The following is a 21540-nucleotide window of genomic DNA, read 5'->3' on the forward strand; positions in this document are numbered from 1 at the left end:
TATCCAGGCCATAATTTTGTGTAACAGCTTGTATCACATTGGATACTTGTTTGCCTATCTTGCTCTGCTAGAGAACAGAAAATCAGCACCTTGAGGCATGGAAGGATATCTGGATGATACCTAAGTGCAGGTAGTCTTTTGAATTACAATTGAACCCCAGAATTATAGTTGTGTCTTTGTAGTTGTAAGTTGAGGCATCATGTAATCAGACCCAATTTTTGGCATCTTGTGGTTAAGCAAATCCATTTTACTCAACTGGTGGGTTTTTTTTTTTGCCAAATCATGGCCACATGACTGCAGGACACTGCAAACAGCTGTAAAGGTGAGCTGATTGCCAAGCACCTAAAATGCAATCATATAAAGAGGGGGGACGACATGTTTGCAGCCATCCTAATTTCAAAATCAGGCTGTAGTAGCTTTATGCAGGACATATAATTTTGATCACTAAGCAGCTGGTCATAAATTGAAGACATACCCAAGATTTGATAACTGCCCAGTGTGTTTCCTATACCTAATCTGGATTTTGCAGTAGAGTATATTGCAGATCTTCAAACATCAGTAGTTGCTCTCAGGCCCACAGCATACCTGCTTTAGTAGCAAGAAGTCATAAAGTAAATCAACTCTGGAATGAGGTTCCCATGAAACCTGGATATTCCTTGCTCTACTTCTCCCAGGCCTTTAGATGCATGAAATCCCTTTGGATTGTGCAGGGTTTTTTCATTCTTGTTTGTTTTTTGTCATTTCCTAAATTGGATTTTTTATTTTTGTTCTTGTATTTTAAAACAATGTTTTTTACTTGTGAGCCAGAGTTTTGGAAATCAGGTGGTATATGAATTTAATAAATCTGGGCCACTACAAGCCATTGTCTCAATTCAGAAGGAAACCGTGCTTCCGCCGCCTCCTGCTGATCTTCTTTTGAGCCCTGTATTGGTAAAGCAAGAAGGCTGCTTGAAGCATCCATACCACTGCCTCCCTTGTGCCACACAACGAGCTCCTCTGGGCCTAGTTGATAGCTCCACTATTGTTTTAGGAGTGGCAATGGGGCTAAAATCTCTTAATAGTCATCACTTTCTCCACCCTCCCTTAACCCATTAACCTTGGCACTTCCCTTGATTCCCCCTTTACCTGCCTTAGCTCTTCCTCGCTGGCTTTTTCAGTGGGGTTTTTGTGAAGGAGCAAAACCTCTTTAGGTCTGAGAGAGGCAGGAGAAACAAGCCAATTTAAGCAAAAAAAAAAAAAGTAGTGGTAATGGAAATTCACATGTATTTAGCAAACAGCAGTGCTGTCAACAGAATACACATACAATTGGAATAATTCATCCCCTGCCCCAAAACAAGCAAGCAAGCCTTATTTGGTGGAAAGGTTTTCTTTGGAGGGAGGAAAATTTTTAAACTCAAAAGGAGCTGATTTAAGAAACAAATTGGGTGGGGAAATTCCTGTTTCTTTAACTACTGTAACCAGCATCACCTCTCTCTCCAGAGATTTCAAAAATAACTTTAAAAAGTTACAATGGAAAATTCCCAGTAACAAAAGGGAGCACTCAAAATCTTTTGACCCAGAAATATTTGAAACCAAAACAATTATGTGCATACAAAGCACCAGAAACCATTTACACAAATGGTTTTGTACATGCCTAGTCCTGATGAAAACCACAAAATTCACTGAATTACCTTCAGTAACACATTCTCCTTACCTGATTTACTACATAGGATAATTGTATAAATAAGATCCTGAACATTTTTGAAGAGTGGAATTAAAATGCAGCATTGTGTGTGTGTGTTTTTGCTATATATATACTGCCTAAATTTGTTGTTTGAGCTTTGATGTATGCCGCTATGAATCAATATGCTTCAGCAATATATAAATCCAATAAAGATGACATTTTTAGAAATACTAAGATTAAAACACAGAATTTATATAAATATTCATACATCTTTATTTTGTTCATCCAACTGGCAGTTCCTTTTCCTTGAATGAACCTTTCTTAACACAGAATTATCTTTAGCATTCTTTGTTGATCAACTCTGCAGTTTGTTGATATTGCAGATTCTTGATGGATTATTAAAAAATGCCTCTGTATGGCTTTTCCAAAAGAAACCCTCAGCTAATCTGTGGTTTTCTTGACAAAGATGAATGTTAAAAAATGGGAGACTAGTCAAACTGTCTGGATCATAGGTGAAACAGAAAAATGTTTGATTTTAAACAGTTTCAATATCAAGGTTTGGAATTTCTCTTCTGTGAAATGTTCAAACTGAAAAAAAGTTGGTCCATTGCAGCTATTGAGCAAAAGGATTAGCGTGAATTGTCACATCTTTAATACGGACATCATTCAAGGGGCGGAATGTCTTTTCATTTATGGGCAGCTTCTCCAGCTCATCAAGGGTATCCAAGCCATCGATTGCCCTGCACAGAGAAATAAAAAATAATGAGAACTACCTTGCATAGAAAGGCACATGTCTTCTCTCATCTTTGTTAAAAGCTGTCATGGGGATACATGCTCATTTACAAATAGGCTGCCATGATGCCTGTGGCCAATGATAAAAAGTCTGGAAGAGAAGGCAGAATGGTGAGATAACTTTCTATCGTTCTTTCCTACCATCTAAGAAATTCTCTACTAACTCAGCTGTTGCCTTTTTAATAGACAGTCTTCCAAGGAAAACACTGGAATATAGTCACCCATGATTTTAATTTTTCATGCAAGTGTATGTGGCACACAGGCATTATTGTAAATAATTGTACTTTAGTGGGCTTCAGTTTCTAAACCTCCAATGAACATGGCTATTGCAGTGATTTCTGGGAGTTGCACATATATCTGGATAACACCCTAGTACGGAAAAGTTGTGCTTTGGTTTGGGCATTGCGGCATGCCAGCTTTCCATTTTTAAAAATACATTTTTTTAAAAGCTAAAGTCAGATTGCTTAACAAGTAGCAGAGGAGATATCTTAGATAAAATTTTTGTTTCCTAAATCATGCAGTTTCTACCTTATTAGATCTCTATGATATATAATCTTGTATTTTATTCAGTAGCATTGGATTACTTACTTCCCAAAGACAGTATATTTCATGTCAAGATGTGGCTGTTTGCCATAAGTGATAAAGAACTGAGATCCATTTGTATTCGGACCATTGTTTGCCATGGAAACAACTCCACGGACACTGTGCTAAAAATGAATCAGGAAATTAGAACACACGTACTCTGGTAAATATTTTTTTATTTCTAACTTTTCTGTTTTGTCTTAAGGTAGCTTGCAGAATAAAACTCTAAACAGGCAAAGGCTTGACATATCTCTGGGCTGATTTGCTAAATTCACCCTTTTCCAAACTTGAGACTCTTGAGTCTACCTAAACTAAAGCATTACCAATCCTATCTCCTAGCTGTACTCATGCCCCAAACTTAACTCCATCTCCCAATACCTCCCTTTTCCAGAGAGAATGGGAATGAAGTGACTAATGTGATGATCTTCGATAGTTAAGTTCATAGTTACCTTATGCTCAGGAAATTTTTTAAAAAAGAAAATGTACAACTTGAACAAGGAACTGCAATGATTTTTTAAAAATCACCTTTAAGTATTCACTGTATTCATCTTCAAATTTCCTGCCCCAAATACTGATTCCTCCTTTCCCAGAACCTGATGTAATCAGAAAGAGATGGGGCCAGGGAGAAGGGGAAGAAACAGATACATGGATCAAGTGGGCTCCAAAATCAAGGCACAAAGTCAACAGCACAAATATCTCCATAAATCCAGGTACCCTCCTCTCTAGCCCAAAAGTTGTATCTCCCCCAATTCCCCTCCCCCCAAAGTAATAAAATGAAGTTTTCTCACATTTTGGCTGGAGTTTCTGAAAAACACAACAGATGCTAACTCTTCTCTAGCTGCTCAAACCTCAAGCAAGCTTTAAAAGGCCTCTTAAATCCCAGAAATTTATGATTTTAAGGTGTCTCTGCATGTATTTTTTAGATCATCTGAATATCCCTATCTATACAATAGATGGTTTTTCTCCCCTTTTTAAATTCGAGTTTAAAAAAAATTACAGATGGGTCTTTGGTGCTATCTGAACCTGGGTGTTTTCTTGCAGATGTTTCATTACCCATCATCAGTCAAGCAGGAAGTGGGGTTTGTTTTGTTTATATTCTAGTGGCTCCCTCTGTTGGTGTTGGTGGGTTTGGCTCTTTGGTTGGGCTGTTACTGTTAGCTTGTTTAGCACTTCCTTGATTGGGGTATTACCTACTTATTGTTGGTCTGATGTTAATACAGATGTTATTCTCTGCTCATCTGGGTATTTAAAAAATGACTGGCAAATCAGTTTGCAAAATTTATGTAGTAAATACAATTACAAATAAAATAATTGTAAATAAAATTACAATTATCATTCTCATCTTTATAATAAAATGCTTTTCTTAACAATATAGTAGTCTTGTTTTAGGAGAATGACACAGTATATCTAACTTTCATAAAAGGAATTACCAGTTGGGTCTCCAGTCTGAACCATAAAGCCTTTGATATTTCTATGAAAAGTACAGCCATTGTAGTAGTTACTAGCACAGAGAGCCAGAAAATTCTAAGGAAAGAACCAGAAAGTCAGTTAAGAAACAAACCATGATACAAAATATTTTATACTCATTCCAAAGACTTCTGTAGACATAATAGCCATAACCAAATGCTGTGCTTAAATAGAGCTCAATGAAATCTGAATATGCCTTTCATGTTTCCTTCTCTCTTCTGCTAAACCATCACTGATTGTGTTAGTGAGAAGTCAAACAAATTAGTTCTAAAACATATTTTGACAGCTATGTCATTTAAATAAATCATAGTTAATAACAGAATGCAAGTAAAAGGTGTGAACTAAAATGGATGAAAATGCTCAATGCAGAACAGTAAAATGTCAGAAATAAGTTTATCTGGTGTTTATTTATTTTGTCAAAACTGAATGTATAGATGTAAAAGAATTAGGCAGTTAACTTTATAAATTGCAGCAGAATGCCTATTAAGACATGAAAATGGTTAGTACCTTCTAAATCTTATTACAGAAAGCATAATAGCCAATAAATTGGGCCTAAGAATTCTGATTTTAGCCACATCAGATTAAAGAAATATAAGGTTGGGATGGGGGTAAGGAAGATCAACAAAGCATATTGTTCCTCAATTCAATGATATCTTTTATTTTCATGACTTACTTCACAAGCTTTTGGTGTTCGTTCACAGAATAACTCAATTTTAATATCTCCAACATCAGTGTGCAATGTGACAGCCTGGAGGAGGAATTGAACTATATTATTTTTTTGCAGCAGAACAGACAAAAAGAGCAGTCAAATGTACTACAGCAATCCAATTAAAATAATTGACTGTAAAAGGAAAGACAGTGTATATGTACCTCTCATTAATTAATTTCTAAGGGATAACAGAGTTCCAGTCCAACAAATTCTTGTTGTACCTTGTTGGAGAAAGCTAACTTAAATACCAGTTCTTAGTCTTTTTGTAGAGAATATACTGCCATCAATTTTCTGCATTTTAAATGTCAGGCTCAGAATAGGTGTGTACAATAGGCTGGACCCAGTTTTAATCATGTTTAGAGTGGCAGCACTAAAATCATCCAGGCAAGTCAGTACTACAATTATAATTTTTCACCATCCTCGTCCCAGCAAGGCTAATTCGAGATCCAACACCAGAAGATATAAATCAAGCTTTATACTGATCTTCAAACAGGCCGGTGTCTGATCTTTCTCCACAAGAAATCACAAGGCATATTCATTGAGTTCGGTGTTAACAGCCCAAAGAATATGGATACTGTATTCCATATGGAGGTCTAGTCAAAAACGCCTCTGGGAAACTTTTCACCCAAGATCTGGCCAAGTCTTTCAAAACTCCCTATGTCCAAGAATGCCAAGTCGACTCTTATGGTGAAATTGTATTTGCTAAATGGAAGGCTGTTGTGCGAGATCTAGATGTCCGGGTACCCCTTTATACGCGGTACGGAAGGTCTAGAAGCCGCAAACCTCACCATCTTTGCCGGTTAGCGGGTGGAAAACAAGGCGCCCGTGTCTGAAGGAGTCCCGAAAAGCAGCAGTGTTGAAACCAGCGGAGAAACAGCACATGGCAAAGAAACCCAGGTGGAGCAGAGCGGTTTCTCAGGCTAAAAAGGCTTTGGGAATTTCCTCGCTGCTCCAGCAAGACGGTTGCAGCAGAAGGGGCGATCTTTTCGCAAGGCACCCGCGACGGGGCAAAAGCGAGCCTCTCAACCGACCGCCTCTCAATTCCGCATGCCAGGTTTTCGGGCCCGCGAGGAAGGCGCACAAGGCCAAACGTGCACGCGCAGCGCCTTCCCATAGTATCTTCTTGCATTCAGGCCCCGCCTACGGATGGATCCGCCGCGCTCGGCCTTTCTCCCACGAAGCGCTGGGTTCCGCCTCCACCGGGCGGCTGAAGGGAAGGAGGTGCTTGGGTCGCTTTCATCGACCGACCGCCTGCTTGCCCAAATGCACGCGTGTAAGACGGGAGTTGAGGACGTGGTTCACACGTAGTGGTGTTTTTCCAGGACGGGGAGAATGAAGCGATTCATTTCAAAAATCTGAGGAAAGCTTGGCTGCTTGGGTAAGGAGCAGCCGCAAGTGGAGCCCCCCACCCCCACCCCCCCGCACTGCAAATGTCTTGTTCTTTATTTGGGGGAGGGATCTCCTTAAAACTAGGAAAGCTTAACTGGGAGGAAATGCCCATTGATTGGAGTCGTGCAATCCTTCCAGCAACTAAAACATACGACAGGGTTTAATATAGTAAGGAGTCGAGAAAGGTTTTTTTCTCTCGGTGGTTGCCCGGGCAAGAGGACTGTTACTTTGTATTTTATGACGTTTCTCGTGTTTTATCTCAGGAATTCGTTCACAACCAATGTATATTGGTGATAATAGATGAATATTGAAATGGAGGGGGCACCAAGGCAGAAGGAATAAAGGTGATCACATTTATTTTGCAACGTTTGCATTTGAGTTGATTCTCTGTTGGGCAGAAAATTAAAGCAGATCTTGTCTCTAATAACCGCATGTTCACATTTCTATCGTTCTCGTGGATTTGACTGCAACTTTCCTGATACATCTTAGATGAGCAATAATTGCTGTTTTGAAAGATCTGAATACTTCTGGAGATGTAACCTTCCTGACTCCTAACTTTCATTAATCATTTTTTTTTAAAGCTTGCTCTTCGGAAATCAAACTTTACTGCTCCATTGGGGTACTAGGATTTTTCTTTCTGAATGTATGAATGATATTGCAATAATATGATTAACAGCCCTGTTTTTATCTTGGACAAGGCTAAGATGAAATTTTGTGTTTATTTTGTTGAAGATGACACATCTGGATTCATTCATAACACAAAGCCATCAGCTAGGATTTGCAAACACCATGGTTCACATGAGTTAACTTGAAGCCAAACAAATTGCATTACAGCTTTATCCAGTGGTTCCCCAGACAGTAGCATTGTCAAAACTCACTCCAGGAGTTAGTCCCTGTTTGACTGCACAAGCCCATCAAACTTTAAAAGTCTGGTGATATGCATATGAACATTTAATTATCACAAGTAGGAAAATAGGTAGAATTATATATGCCCATCTTGAGTTATATGAAGTAAAGGTGGAATATAAACCTAATACTATTACTACTACCGTGTTTCCCCGAAAATAAGACCCTGTCTTTTATTTTTTTTAACCCTGAAATAAGCGCTTGGCTTTATTGCCATATGCTCAAAAGCCCGATTGGGCTTATTATCAGAGGATGCCTTATTTTGGGGGAAACAGGGTAATAAAATATTTCTTGTCTAACCAATGAAATCATGAGTTGTGAGGAAGTTATGCAAATTCATTTATAATTTTAGAAAGTTGCAGTGCATATGCTGTAACATAGTTACATGGAGCTACTGCTGGTTCCTTGTTATTTTCCCATTTTAAACATTTTTAAGGAAAACTGACTAGGAAACCAACCATTTTGTACAAATCAAATTCTCAACATTTTTATTTCTAGGCCTTCTAAGGGTAATTGCTAGGTACCAGTAATAAGTAAGTAATTGGTTGCCTCCTGGTACTTTTTGGGGAAAGATAAGATAAGATAGATAAGATAAGATAAGATAAGATAAGATAAGATAATTTTATTTCTATACCGCCCCTCTCCCGAAGGACTCGGGGCGGTGCACAGCCAAGTAAAAACACAATACAAACATCATAATTAAATTTAAAAATTATTAAAATTCTTACATTTTAATTCTTACATACAAAACTCCATTACAAGGATAGCCCTGCCTGTCGGAAGAGCAGGGTCTTGAGGGCACAGCGAAAAACTCCGAGGTCAGAGATTGTGCGTATTTACGGGGGCAGTTCGTTCCAAAGGGCTTTGCACGGCTTTTTCCCTGCATGGAAAAAGTAAGGAAAAGGTCGGATGGGAATGATAAGAAACGTCCTGAGATTCAAGAGAACTATCTTCTTGCTTGCATACTTGTAAATGGGTGTCATTGATTATTTCCTCCTTGGCAGCTACTTTTGGCCCACTCCTGTCTTTGCTGCCTGATAGTGAATAGTTTACAGCATCATTGAAGCCAGAAATCAATGCACAAGACTGAAGCCACACTTTGAAATGTGAGGAAAATAGAAATTTGGGTGGGATTTTTTTTCATTCTTTTTTTAAGACCAGAAATCAAAGACATTATCCATTCTCTCTATTGTAGAAGTAAGATTTTCCAAGAATATACTGCGCTTGAAAATTGCCTAGAAATGTATTTATATGCAGTAGCTGGTACTGCCAGTTTTGGTGGGGGTGTAGTTTCTTCTTGTCTAGTGTTGATTCCTGCTTACCTGTATGAGGGCTGCTGCGGAGGATGTGTTCTACTCTTCTTGTTCCCTTCCCAGATTTAAGATGCTAATAGTTTCACAGTTGAAACGGGGGTTGAGTTCATCCATGTGTTGTGTGACAAAAGCTCCTTAATTTCACAGATAGACCTATCCAAATCCAAACCTGCTAGGGAATTTCTTGGCATTCAGATTAATAATGATTAATAGATACATAGAGATGAACCACATTTACATAACATTCAAAAGTGATATTAAAAAAACTAAGAAGGAAACAAGAACATATCCCCTCCAGCAGCCTACATTCAGATAAGCAGGAATCAAACTAGATGAACCCAGAACAATACTTTAAGGAACCCCTAAGGAGGAAACTACACACACACACATAAAATGGCCGGGTAAGCTGCTACATATAAACATGCAGCAAATCCCACATTTGTGCTCTTATTAATATGTCAGCTCTTGCTAACCCCAGATTTACTTGCACTGATAATGTTACTGACTCAGGTGAACCTCTGCAAGCAAACAACCAAGCTTAGAGAGCAATAGAAGTCCTAGCCACTGATAATCTCTTTTATTAGATTGCACTTTCTGTACCTTTTGGCAATGCTTTTGCTTTTGGGTTTTCTAGAAATCTGAATGCCGCTGTCCTGTTTGAAGCTGATTACACGACCTTTTTTGCAAGCACCATCCTTGATTGTTCAGCCTTTGCGCTTCGTCATGGATCTGAAAGACCTTGTTACTTCCTTAAACAATTTTGCTTCACTTTCCCTGGCTGAAAGTTGGGATAATGTGGGGCTCTTGGTTGAGCCAAGTCCTCCTCATATTGTCAATACCCTTTTTCTCACCAATGATTTAACTGAGGATGTGATGCAGGAAGCCCTAGAGAAGAAAGCAAACCTCATTCTTTCTTATCATCCACCCCTTTTCCACCCACTGAAACGTATAACATGGAAAACATGGAAGGAGCGTCTGGTAATCCGAGCCTTGGAAAATAGAGTTGGCATTTATTCTCCTCACACAACATATGATGCTATACCTAATGGAGTCAATGACTGGCTTGCTACAGGACTGGGTGAGGCATTGTTAGTAATGACACTGTATGTAAAATAAGAATCTTATGAGCACAAGCCAAACACAAAGTAGATAATAACATTTTATGTTTTATTATTATTAACAACTTTGTGGTTGTGTTGTGTTTATGTTTTTAAATGATATGTTTGTATTCTTGGCTAGCATTTTATATTATAAGTTTCTATTGAAATGAGTTAGCAGGACTATGTTAGGTAACTAAAATATTTATGGCTGTGTAGGAAAAAAAAAGCAAGTAAAATACAGAATGGATATTATTTTAAACAATGACAAAACACTAGACTGAAGTATATATTCATATCCAACTATTATTTGTAGGGAGCTCCTCTCTCCCCATCTTGAAGTACCTTACTATCAGCCCCACTATGTAGACCAGGCCATGAAATCAACTCTACAAAAAGGCTAAAAGAATGTTTATTGTTTTGAGCTATAATTACAGAATTGTGCTGTGTCTTGCCTCTTTCTTATACTCTAGTGAATTAGGATATGTCTGTCTCAACTACCTTCAAATGTTACGTGAACATTCTGAAATTAAAAAGTTCCTTTTGCCTAGCCCTAGCCAACAGCTCCTACATATCTCTGTCAAAGCCATCTATATACATAGGGGTTTTTTGTAAAAGTTTTTTTTTAATTTTTTACACAAACAAACAAACAATACTTTTTTTCTGAACAGAGTATTGGCCGAGTCACAAATTTATACAATTTTTAGCTGTCTCCAGCACAATTTATGTATTTCACTTTTTCCCATAATAATCTTTCTAATTTATATTTTCTTTTCCTTATTATTTCTAATAACCAATATTATCATTCACCCTAATCTCTAATCTTAGTCAAATTTAATTTTTTCCCTTAATTTCTCCAAGTTAAAACTCTTAAATTTGAAATCCTTTTCACAACATAATATAATTTCCAGTATTTCCCTAAATTCCCTTATTCCAATCACAAATATTTTTCTTTGTCAATTTATCCAAATATTACAATCCAATATCTTACTAAAAGTCACTTAAATATATAACATTACAATCATTCATTTCTTTTCCATTGCTTTTTCAAATATATATATAATCTCTTCTTATTAAGCAATAAACCAAATTACTTTGCACAATACATTATAATTTCTCATGCTTTGACTGAATTCCCTAGTTAAAAGTATGCCAAATATTACAATCTCATATAAATCTTACTTCAATTCATTTATAGTTCTATTTCTCAATTCCCATTATTTTTTTAATGTAAATCCAATTTTCGATTGTTTTTTCAAATATATTTTCTATACCTCTTCAACAATATCTTAAACAATAAACCTAATTAATTTTCATAATACAATATAATTTCCAATTTTTTGATTAAATTCCATAGTTACAATTAAAAATATTCCAAATATTCCAATCTCATATTGAATTTATTTGTATTTATAAATCTTATTTCAATTTAATCAGAATTAATTTTCATTTATATCTATAAATCTTACTTCATATTTTTTCAAATATATTTATTTTCTATACCTCTTCAAAAATATCTTAATCTCTTATTGAACAATAAGCCTAATTAATTTTCATAATACAATGTAATTTACAATGTTTTGGTTAAATTCCATAGTTACAATTAAAAATATTCCAAATATTACAATCTCATGTAATGAAATTATTTGTATTTATAAATCTTATTTCAATTCATTTATAATTCAAAGTATCCATTACTTTGTACATAGATAAACATAATTAGTTTTCAGCTTAATTTCAAATGTTTTAATTAGTTTCATTCTTACAATTAAAGACATTCCAAGTATTACAATTTCAACTATTGAGTTTTTTAAAATTCATTTATATCTATAAGTCTTACTTCAATTCATTTTTAGTTCTAAGTATATACAACATATTTCTCTTTTCCCTTTCCATCAATTACTTCTTTCTCCCAATTTTTTTTAATTTTCTTTTCTCCCCCCCCTTTTTTTCTCCATTTTAAAATCCTGAACTCTTATATTTTGCCCTGTATTTCCAATTACTCTCCATCTCCTTTTCCTCTTTCTTATTTTCCCACTGTTAATCTCAGTGTAATCATTTAAGTTTTTTATATTTTTCTATTCCCCTCTTTTTTCTCTCCTTGTCTCTTTCCACCCTCTCTATTTTTATCATTGTTAATCCCAATGTAATTTTTAAAGTTCACCTTTATTACTAAATTTATCCCTTTTCTCCCAGTTCTCCTCTCCTTTTCATTATTGCTTCCCACATAATCATTTAATTTTTCATAATCACTATCTTTATCTTTATCTTTGTCTTTATCTTCAGTATCACTTTCTTGCTTCTCATTTGTAGTTTCTTTATCCACTTGAGTATATTCTAGCATAGTTTCTGGTTCATCAGGTTTAGCTTTTCCATGCATCATTATAATCATTTCATTTAGTTCCATTTTCAGTGATATACACATCCTTTTAATCATTTCAATTAGTTCCTGCGCCATTTTATTATTTCTAGGTTGTTATTCCGATTTTAAGTTTTGTTTTAATCCACCTTCTTTAATTGCCAAGGTCAAAGAGCTTGCAGACAAACAAATCCTCCTTAAAAGTTCCCACTGCTCTTATCACTTTAAAAGATTTTTTTTTCAAAAATAAAAGTTCAATGTTGTAATGTTCTTTTTTCGCCTGTAGATGTCTCTCTCCAATCCACAGTTCCAATCAACAGCCTAAGAAAATATCCATTTTGTTTAAAATCTACATTACCAATCTTTACCAATTTTTATCTTTTTTTTTCTTAATTTTATATTTCCCCAAGTCAATTTAGGATCCAAATCCAAATTCCAAATCCAATTTTTTAAAAAATCTTCTATTACAGAGCTTTAATTTTAAGTTTCCCTTTGTTATTTCTTCAACTGTAAAAAAAAAAACTTTTCAAATTCTTTCCAATTCTCTTCACACCTATTATGGGGTTTTTTCTTCTTCTAATTTTTTAATTATCTGTACAAATTTTAATCCAAAAATCAAGTTTTGTTTCGGGCTTTGCCACTTTAAACTTCCGCTTTATATTTCTTCCTTCATTTCCCCCACACCCATTAGCTGCTGTTATTTTGCTGGGGCACCTTTTAACAATTTAAAAATATTATGTTTTTGCTTATGAGCTGGCAGTCACTCACCCAGCATCAGTACTCTGTTCAGATCACTGCTCCTGCTCAAAACTTGGTCCGGTTGCCCCAGCTTTATGACGGCCGCAGTGGCTGCCACCCCCGAGCCAAAGAGTTTCCTCCGACCTCTGAGGAACTTGCCTGTTCCTCTTGGTCGTCCGAGGTGCCTCTCCTTCTTCTCCGTCCCTACAGGACAGATCTGGTCTGAAGAATCCTCAACAGCGGTTTGTCAGCCCGGGATTTCACAAGGCTCATCAGAGCCCACTATTCCCCGTTTGTCTCGCTGTGACGCTTCCGGTCGAATTCCCTCTATATACATAGTTATTAGGACATTGAATTGCCTTACATTTCTCTCCATTAAGGAACAATGAGCTTGATTGTAGCTTTAAATAATTGCTTAAAAATTATGGTTTTGCCTTAAGAAAGCAAATTCTGTAAAGGGCTGGTGCTTAGAAATGGAAAATGTATATGATAACCATCTAATTGACACCTTTTCAAAGTACTGGTGTGATACAGCTCTTTTAATTCTAACTACTTCAGATTCATGAAGTACTGCAATCCAAAGAGGGTACTAAGATTTCAATATTCTGTGCACAAATATGCACATATAAATGGCTAAAAGTCCAGAACCTACTATGTGTTTTTTTTTTTAATTTGATTTATATGCCACCCTTCTCTGGAGACTCAGGGCGGCTTACAATGCGTTAAGCAATAGCCTTCATACTTTGGTATATTTTATACAAAGTCAGCTTAGCCAGCTGAGTCTATGTAAATCATAAACATGGATGATCAAGAATTCTAAGCTAAAATGTAGCAAGCTGCTACAGGAATTAAAGATCTCTCCCCCTCCTCTGCCATTTCCTTGCAAGTATGATTTAAAAACAATTGTAGTTTAATAATTTTTCCGCTCTGCAGTAGTTTCAGGGCTATAACTAATTGCTGTAATATTTACAGCAGCCATTATAATATTATGAAGAATTAAAATATTCATGTATTATGATAATATTGGTACATTTCAATAAACCTCAACTTTCAGTAAGTTAGCAACAATATACTGCAAACAATGCTATGGAAGGCAAGTAATTTGATGGTTGGTAAGGTAAAATCTGGACAAGTGTACTGTGAAAATCATTTAGTTGGCTCTGCTTTTTCTCAGGTGCTTGCACTTCTGTTCCTCTGAAACCAGCTACAGCTTCCACTTACCCTGTAGGTGGGCCTTTCCGGGTTGAATTCAGGGTATCCTCTGCTGAAAGTCTGGAAACGGTTTTATCCCAAGTCCATGCAGTACCAGAGGTGTCACTCATCACAACTCAACCTGCCAGGTATTGCTGGAGACCACCCTAGGTTATTTTCTTCACAAGTTTCAGTGTGGTAAAAGAGCAGGTTCTTTATCTGTGGCCAGACAACATTTTTGAGACTGTATAAAAAGAAAGTAGTACATATTATTTAACTGTGCTAAAAGGCTCTGTACTTTAAATCCTCCCACTTTGGGTTATACAGAAAATATGTGCTAATATATTAAACAGCTTGCAAAAATATTCTAACTTAATCCAGTAATTTTATTCTATTTCAAAAATATGAAATTAATAAGTTTTGTTTTCCATGTAATAACAGATTTTTACTTTAAGACCATACTTCAAGCAACCAGTGTTTTTTCCAAATATTAGATGTACATCTGATGAGACATGCTATTTTGTATTACATTTCAAGCCAAATAAATTCATTGAGAGCTAAGGGCTTTTTTAAGACTACTGTAACTAATATGGTGCATATTAAATTATAAGCATGAGTTTATCCTTCCATGCCATAAACAAATATTGTCTAATCTGATAGGAGTGGCTCTCTACAATTAGTCAAAAGTGCATGATTACTAAAGGCAATACATTTTTTTTTTCATTTCAAATTTATATACCGCACCTTCTCCCAAGGGACTCAGGGTGGTGTACAGCCAGATAAAAACATACAATACAAACATTAATGTTAGGTTCAGCTTGTAGCTTACTCCTAACTTGTTGGTCAGGCAATATATCTGTTTCTTTAAGAAACAACTGAGCCATGTAATCAGGGTTTGCTGAACCCTGTAATTAGGCTACAGTGCATAAATAAGCAGCGCAGAGAAGCGTTCTTTGTTCCTGATTGTTCCTGTTGCTTCCTGCGTCTTTCTGCTGATTGATGTTAGACTGAATTGTTATATGGTACTGTATACCAAGAGTTACTAAAGTCTGTTTGCTTTGGTAAGGGAAGATACTTACTGGACTGATATTACTGTTTATGACCTTGGACTGTTTTACCTACACCGAGACTGCTTCTTATCTTGTATATAAAGTATTTTTCTCACACGAGCTGGACGTTTATCTCCTTCCCTGTGTGTTTCTGCTCTGCTCGTTGCACAAGCAACAAATACTTTTTACACACACCCTAACAATTAAGAACAATTAAAAGAATATATATTAATTTGGCCCCAGTTTAAAATGACAAACCAATTAAAAATTTAAAAATTTAAAAATATGTTAAGCCATTTTGTGATCTGCTCACATGAGAGAACTGGAGGTAACATTTATATATTATTCACTGGCAGCATATTGTAATGTTTTTTTAAAATTAATATTTCTGTTCCAAATTTCCAAGGATTGAAGGAGAAGAACAAACACGTGTCAGCCTGAACTGTTCTCGGCTAGCTTTGTTGCAAGTGGTGGCCTTGCTTTCCCAGAAGAGCCTGCTATATCAAACGACTGAAATCATATCACTAGAGAAGGTAAACCACAGATAAACAAATCAAAGTTTATTTTCACAGAGAGAGTATGCAAAGCTGCAAAAGGAATACACGAAGATATAGTGATGTAATGGAGGAAAGTTGCTTGTGTCTTAGCAAGGAAGTGAAAGAAAAAACTTAGCAAAGAGATGTTCTGTTTCCAGCAGAAATAAAAAGGATTCTTTGCAGTTACAGCTGCAGTTTCCTAGCATATTCAGGAAGTTTGAACAAAGTACCAATAAGAGAAAAGACTGCTAAGAAACTGTGACTGTATCAATTGTATACTGTATTTTGAAAAATGGGGAACGGCCATTGCTTATTTCTCCATCCCAGCCATTCCTGAGAGAATATAAGGTACAGCCACAAATGACCTCAACATCTAATAGACCCATCTTCCATTTTTGCATCCTCTTCCCATCTTTTCTTTAAGCATATACCGTGTTTCCCCGAAAATAAGACCCTGTCTTATATTTTTCTGAACCCTGAAATAAGTGCTTGGCCTTACTGCCATGCGCTCAAAAGCCCAATTGGGCTTATTGTCAGGGGATGTCTTATTTTGGGGGAAACAGGCTAATTAAATAAGCTCCATGACTCAAAAAAAATTCCATTCTCCCCTCCTTATTTTACCATTTGCTTAAGCAGCATCTGGTGTGCTGAAATGCTTGTCCATTCTTTTCTGAGACTTTGGGTATTAAGGTACAAATAGTCTTCGACTTATGACCACAACTGAGCCGAAAATTTCCATTGCTAAGCAAGGCAGTTGTTAAATGAGTTTTACTTCATTTTATGACCTTTTTGCCTCAGTTAAGTGAATCAAACGGTCATTAGGCAAATCTGGCTTCCCCCATTGACTTTGTCAGATGCCAAGTTCCCAAATTTTTATCACGTGACCATAGGGATGATGCAACGGTCCTAAGTGTGAAAACCAATCATAAGTCACTTTGCTCAGTGCTATTGTAACTGAATGGTCACCAAATGAATGGTTATAAATCAAGGACTATTTGTATGTCATATCTCAGATCTGGAAATAGGACAAGCATAATCATTGAGTAATTTGTGGTGCACATGGGATAGTTGTGAATCACAAGCTGACCTTGATGTTCTCAAATTTAATATTATTTAAATGTTACACTCCATCCTAAACATGTTTAGTCTTTTTCAAAAGGGGCTTGATTCCAACTCAATTTGCAAAAGATTGACAGTTATATGCAATAGTTGTTAGTGCAACTAATAGCTGCATGTCAAGGACAAATTGTGAAATATATTATGGTGCTTTAGTATATCTTTTTGCATTTAGGAAAACAGACTCGTTTAAATTTGTCTTCGTTATTATAGCAAGATAACTGCCAGAGCACCTTCATTCTAACCATTTCATTTTTTGGCTTCTTTTCAGCCTCTGCTTGCCAATACTGGAATGGGACGTTTATGCACATTGCACGAACCGGCCTCTGTTTCTCTCTTGATTGAACGATTGAAAAGTCACTTAAAATTGTCTCATATTCGTCTAGCTCTTGGAGCAGGGAAATCACTGGGTATATATTTACTTTCTCATTTTATGTTGGCAATGGACTTTTGCTACTTGCTACCTAAACCATTCATGTTCTTTATTTTGTGAGATGATGCTTATTAGGGCAAGAACAAGATGCATCTATTTTGAAGTGATTTGTTTAACTAACACATTCAGAGGAGCCACTTATAAAAACACCCAACAGCATTTCCCACTGTTTTAGGGTAAAATATTGCTTTGCTATGGAATTAAATAAAACTAATCTGGTTTAGCCAGACCAGTCATTTAAATAATTTGGATTGTGGGAGGGGAGCATTATTTGAAAATTTAGCATATTTAAAATGTTTGGAATTGGAAAGGTCATCTTTAGTTAGATTAAAATCTGTGTGTCCTCCTGGATTCACGGCTGTCTTTAGATCACTTGACAGCCGTAACCAGGGGGGCTTTCGCACAGGTATGCCTGGTGCACCAGTTGCGCCCTTTCCTAGACTGGGATGCCCTCGCCACGGTCACTCATGCCCTTGTTACTTCTTGGCTGGATTACTGTAACGCCCTCTACATGGGGCTGCCCTTGGGATGCACCCAGAGGCTTCAGCTAGTCCAGAATGCGGCTGCGCGGGTTGTTACGGGAGCCTCTCGTTACTCCCGTGTAACACCTCTCCTGCACGAGCTGCACTGGCTGCCGGTGGTCCTCCGGGTTCGTTTCAAGGTGCTGGTGCTCACCTATAAAGCCCTACATGGCTTAGGCCCAGGGTACTTGCAGGACCATCTTCTGCCATCCTCCCATCGTCCTGTGCGCTCTCACAGAGCAGGCATCCTCAGGGTGCCATCAGTCAGACAGTGTCGGCTGGCGGCCCCCAGGGGGAGAGCGTCCTCTGTGGGAGCGCCGACCCTCTGGAACGGTTTGCCCACCGGGCTTAGGACAGCCCCCGACCTCCTCTCCTTCCGTCGCGAACTGAAGACGTGGCTTTTTCATCAAATGGACTGACCCGTTGAGGGGGGTTTTTACATTGTAATAATTTTAATTAATTTTAATTGGATTTTAATTTATATTTAATTCATATTGTTGAATTTTTATCTTGTAAGCTGCCCTGAGTCCTTCGGGAGAAGGGCGGCATATAAATTGCAATAAAATAAAATAAATAAAATAAAATAAAAACAGTAAGAGTTCCTTTTCAGAGTGTGAAAAAAAGCAATCCACATTCATCATTGTACTTCAAAGTCTTATTTGATCACATTGTGTTGCAACTGCACTCAAAATGCTTATTGCCTACTTTTATCTAACACTAACTCACAGAGCACTGCTCTGTCTAAATTAGAATTAACTGCTTTGATCAGCAATTCTCTTTTTAATTGAAGATGAAGGAACCTGCTTGTTTGAGTCGGTAAGGAAAACCAAAGGCTTGTGCAGGATTATAAAGGCCTAGGGAAACAACTGTTGATCCAGTCATGTATTCCAACCTGCAATTTTTAATCCATTGCCCATCCACTCATCATCATCTCAGGGAAAACAACAAACCGAAAACTAAGCACAAAACCTGCAGCACTAAACTATGCTAATTATTCTTTTTTAGAGTCCTCAGTGAAGGTGGTTGCTCTTTGTGCTGGTTCAGGAGCAAGTATTTTACAAGATACAGAAAGTGATCTCTATGTTACTGGTGAGAAATTTTTTGAAACAGCTGTCTGCTAAAACCTATTTTCTTGTAGATCAGAAATACCATTTTCTGTTAACATTGTCGAACTATTCACTAGCTAAGTATGTCTAAATAAAATATTAATATCCCCCTTTCTGCAATACCCTTTATCTAATGAAATATGAAGAACATGGTTTGCTGGAAATAACCCAAATTTATAAACTTAAGTACAGTAATGCAAATAACTTGCACAAAGAGATCTGGATCTGGAAAAATTTCCTCAAAGCTTCTTAGGTATTTAGCTGCATATCCCTGTATTTCAGATATTTTTGCATATTTAAGAATGTAAATCATTCATTTGAAGTGTTTTACCTACTTCATTACACAGGCAGGTTCTGGGGATAGTTTTACTTAAGAATCGTAAACAAATAAACCTTGCTAATGCTCCATCCCAAAAGATCTTTCTCTTTGCATTGTAGGAGAGATGTCCCACCATGAAGTACTTGGTGCTGTTTCCAGAGGGATCTCTGTGATTTTGTGTGAGCATAGTAACACTGAACGAGGCTTTCTGTTAAAACTGCAACAAATATTGGCTGTGCATTTTATGAATAAGATCAATATCATCGTTTCTAAAAGAGATAGAGACCCCCTTCAAGTCGCGTAAAAGAAGCAAACTTTAAGAAAGAATGTAAGTGTATATATCCTTCAGACTTATATTGGCAAAAATATGCTTTGATTCCTAAAATGTTAACGATAATAAAATGTTAACAAAATAAATAAATGAGTGGTTGAAAAAAGCAAAATGACTGAGAAAAGTACATTTGAATGCTTGGATTTTTATTTTACATTTTGAAAGAATCAAGTTGGAGGAAAGCTTATGTACAGTTTCCAATTAGCAGTATTCTCTCACTGAATATTCTTTGTCCATATTTGGTCTGCCTCAGAGTCATTTTACTCACTCCAACACACTATCCTTGTCCTCTTTTCCTGCTCTCTGGTCAATTTTGCTGGTCCCTTGATCCTGGAAACTTCTCAGGCAAATTTGTTACCCTAATTTCTAATTGTACTGTAATGATACTCTTTTTTTATCACCAGATTTGAACCCATTTGTCATCAATTAACATCAATCAAACATTTTCCCATATCATCTATATCAATATAACATAAACTTCTGAAGCCAACTTTACTTCAGGAGTGTTATGGAGAAAGAGATATTCTGGAAGAGTCTAGAAAGAGTTTATTTTCAGTATTTAAAAATAGTCTCTAAGACTTTCTTTGTCTTATAGTTATATGGCATAAAAGAACCATAAAAAAGGACATAATTGCATGTTTATTTTTATTCAGACAGTTTTTAAACAATCAAGTAAGAAAAACAGGTTAAATAAGCATATTTACAGTAATTTTTATTGACAAAAACACAGCTGTTGTCATATTTAAAATGGCTTATATGGGGGAATCTTTTGTTCCCAATTAAGGCTAAATTCTTAATAAAACAATGATATCCACATCTCTGGTATCAATGGTTTATTTTGCTCCAGTCTAACCAGTTTCCTAACCCAATCCTTCCATCTCACATGACACACATTTGAAGATCAATAATGGTCTGCCTATGATGTATTAAAAATATACCAGTCAATAGCTGAATTCAGCTATTAATAGCCAATCGCGTGTATTATCAAACACAAGTTCTCCAGTTCAATCCTTATTTCCGGAAGATTTATGAACAGAAGGCACAGTAATATCAGTGGATGACATTTTCTTGGTCTACAATAATATAGACTGGCAAAGGGAGAAACCTGAGCAGCTAAAAATTGGCTTGCTTATACAGCATCACATTCCATTATTACAGGCAGATTAGACTCCCGAGATCTGCAAAATGGCCACACCTTAGGATAAAATTCAAAACGAGTTTGAATGTGTGAGCCTTCAAACATCATTATCTTTTTGCAAAAAGTCAGCCAATATTCCAGCATCCACAGGAATTAATAAATATTCCACTCCATCAGCACCCTGAAAATAAATTTGAGAATTAGCTTCGAAATATAAAAATGATTTTTTTTTTACTTATTCCCTCTACTACAGGGGTCCCCAACCTGTGGACTGTGGCCCACTACTGGGCCATGGCCTCTTGGCCACCAGGCCACTTGAATGGTTGGCCAGTGTTCGCATGTGCACCCTCCACTCGCACCAGCGTTGTGGTGTTGCGCGGGTGCTAGCAATGCTGCGAGTGCACCCCCATTTGCACTGACATCGTGCGGGTGCTAGCAATGCTGCAAGTGTTGTGCGGGTGCTAGCTTCACCATGAACACAAATCCCCCACTCACATTAGCGTTGCAGCAGCTTGTGGGCACTAGTGTCATGAGCATTGTGGCAGCGCTTGTGACCCCATTCATTGCGCACATACATAGATAAAGGCGCCTGCCCCTCCCACTGGGCCGCCAGCCCAGAAAGGTTGGGGAACTCTGCTCTAGTACAAAATTCAATATTTTGTGAGGAGTACAGTAAACGTATCCTTGTGTCTTAGTCTGTATAACTGAGTAAGAACATTATTTGGCTTCTATCAATACCCTGATTGCAAAAAATATGGCATTTTATCTTCATTACGAACACCTAA

At 36.9% G+C, this 21540-nt stretch overlaps 3 protein-coding genes across 9 annotated transcripts in view; 1 reads left to right on the top strand and 2 right to left on the bottom strand.

Moving 5' to 3' along the window:
* Positions 1 to 1912: 1912 nt before the first annotated feature.
* PPIL3 (peptidylprolyl isomerase like 3) lies at positions 1913 to 6486 on the bottom strand. 2 transcript variants are annotated; one of them, XM_034430736.3, is made up of 6 exons: positions 6002 to 6375; positions 5178 to 5252; positions 4468 to 4561; positions 3563 to 3630; positions 3044 to 3162; positions 1913 to 2403 (listed from the first exon to the last, which is right to left on the bottom strand). In XM_034430736.3, the coding sequence occupies exons 1-6, from the start codon at positions 6002 to 6004 to the stop codon at positions 2277 to 2279; spliced, it is 486 nt and encodes a 161-aa protein (XP_034286627.1). In that variant the 5' UTR covers positions 6005 to 6375; the 3' UTR covers positions 1913 to 2276. The 2 variants fall into 2 exon arrangements, with proteins under 2 accessions (XP_034286627.1, XP_087741139.1); XM_087885013.1 differs by lacking the exon at positions 3563 to 3630 and having other exon boundaries at positions 5375 to 6486.
* NIF3L1 (NGG1 interacting factor 3 like 1) lies at positions 6341 to 20433 on the top strand. Of its 2 annotated transcripts, XM_034430724.3 has the most exons (8): positions 6341 to 6591; positions 6866 to 6946; positions 9456 to 9899; positions 14190 to 14355; positions 15662 to 15788; positions 17179 to 17317; positions 18867 to 18950; positions 19406 to 20433. In XM_034430724.3, exons 3-8 carry the CDS (start codon positions 9464 to 9466, stop codon positions 19588 to 19590), a joined length of 1137 nt encoding a protein of 378 aa, XP_034286615.2. In that variant the 5' UTR covers positions 6341 to 6591; positions 6866 to 6946; positions 9456 to 9463; the 3' UTR covers positions 19591 to 20433. The 2 variants fall into 2 exon arrangements, with proteins under 2 accessions (XP_034286615.2, XP_034286607.2); XM_034430716.3 differs by lacking the exon at positions 6866 to 6946 and having other exon boundaries at positions 19406 to 19729.
* The window catches only part of ORC2 (origin recognition complex subunit 2), a 29094-nt gene continuing 27802 nt past the window's right edge, over positions 20249 to 21540 (bottom strand). For all 5 annotated transcript variants that reach the window (XM_034430555.3, XM_034430541.2, XM_034430547.3 and 2 more), the window contains exon 18: positions 20249 to 20936. In XM_034430555.3, coding sequence (XP_034286446.1) covers positions 20853 to 20936 — 84 coding nt within the window. In that variant the 3' untranslated portion in view covers positions 20249 to 20852. The remainder of the gene's footprint in view (positions 20937 to 21540) is intronic.

Source organism: Pantherophis guttatus, chromosome 1 (genome assembly GCF_059756535.1).
Source record: "Pantherophis guttatus breed Tessera chromosome 1, ASM5975653v1, whole genome shotgun sequence".
Taxonomy (NCBI): Eukaryota; Metazoa; Chordata; class Lepidosauria; order Squamata; family Colubridae; genus Pantherophis; species Pantherophis guttatus.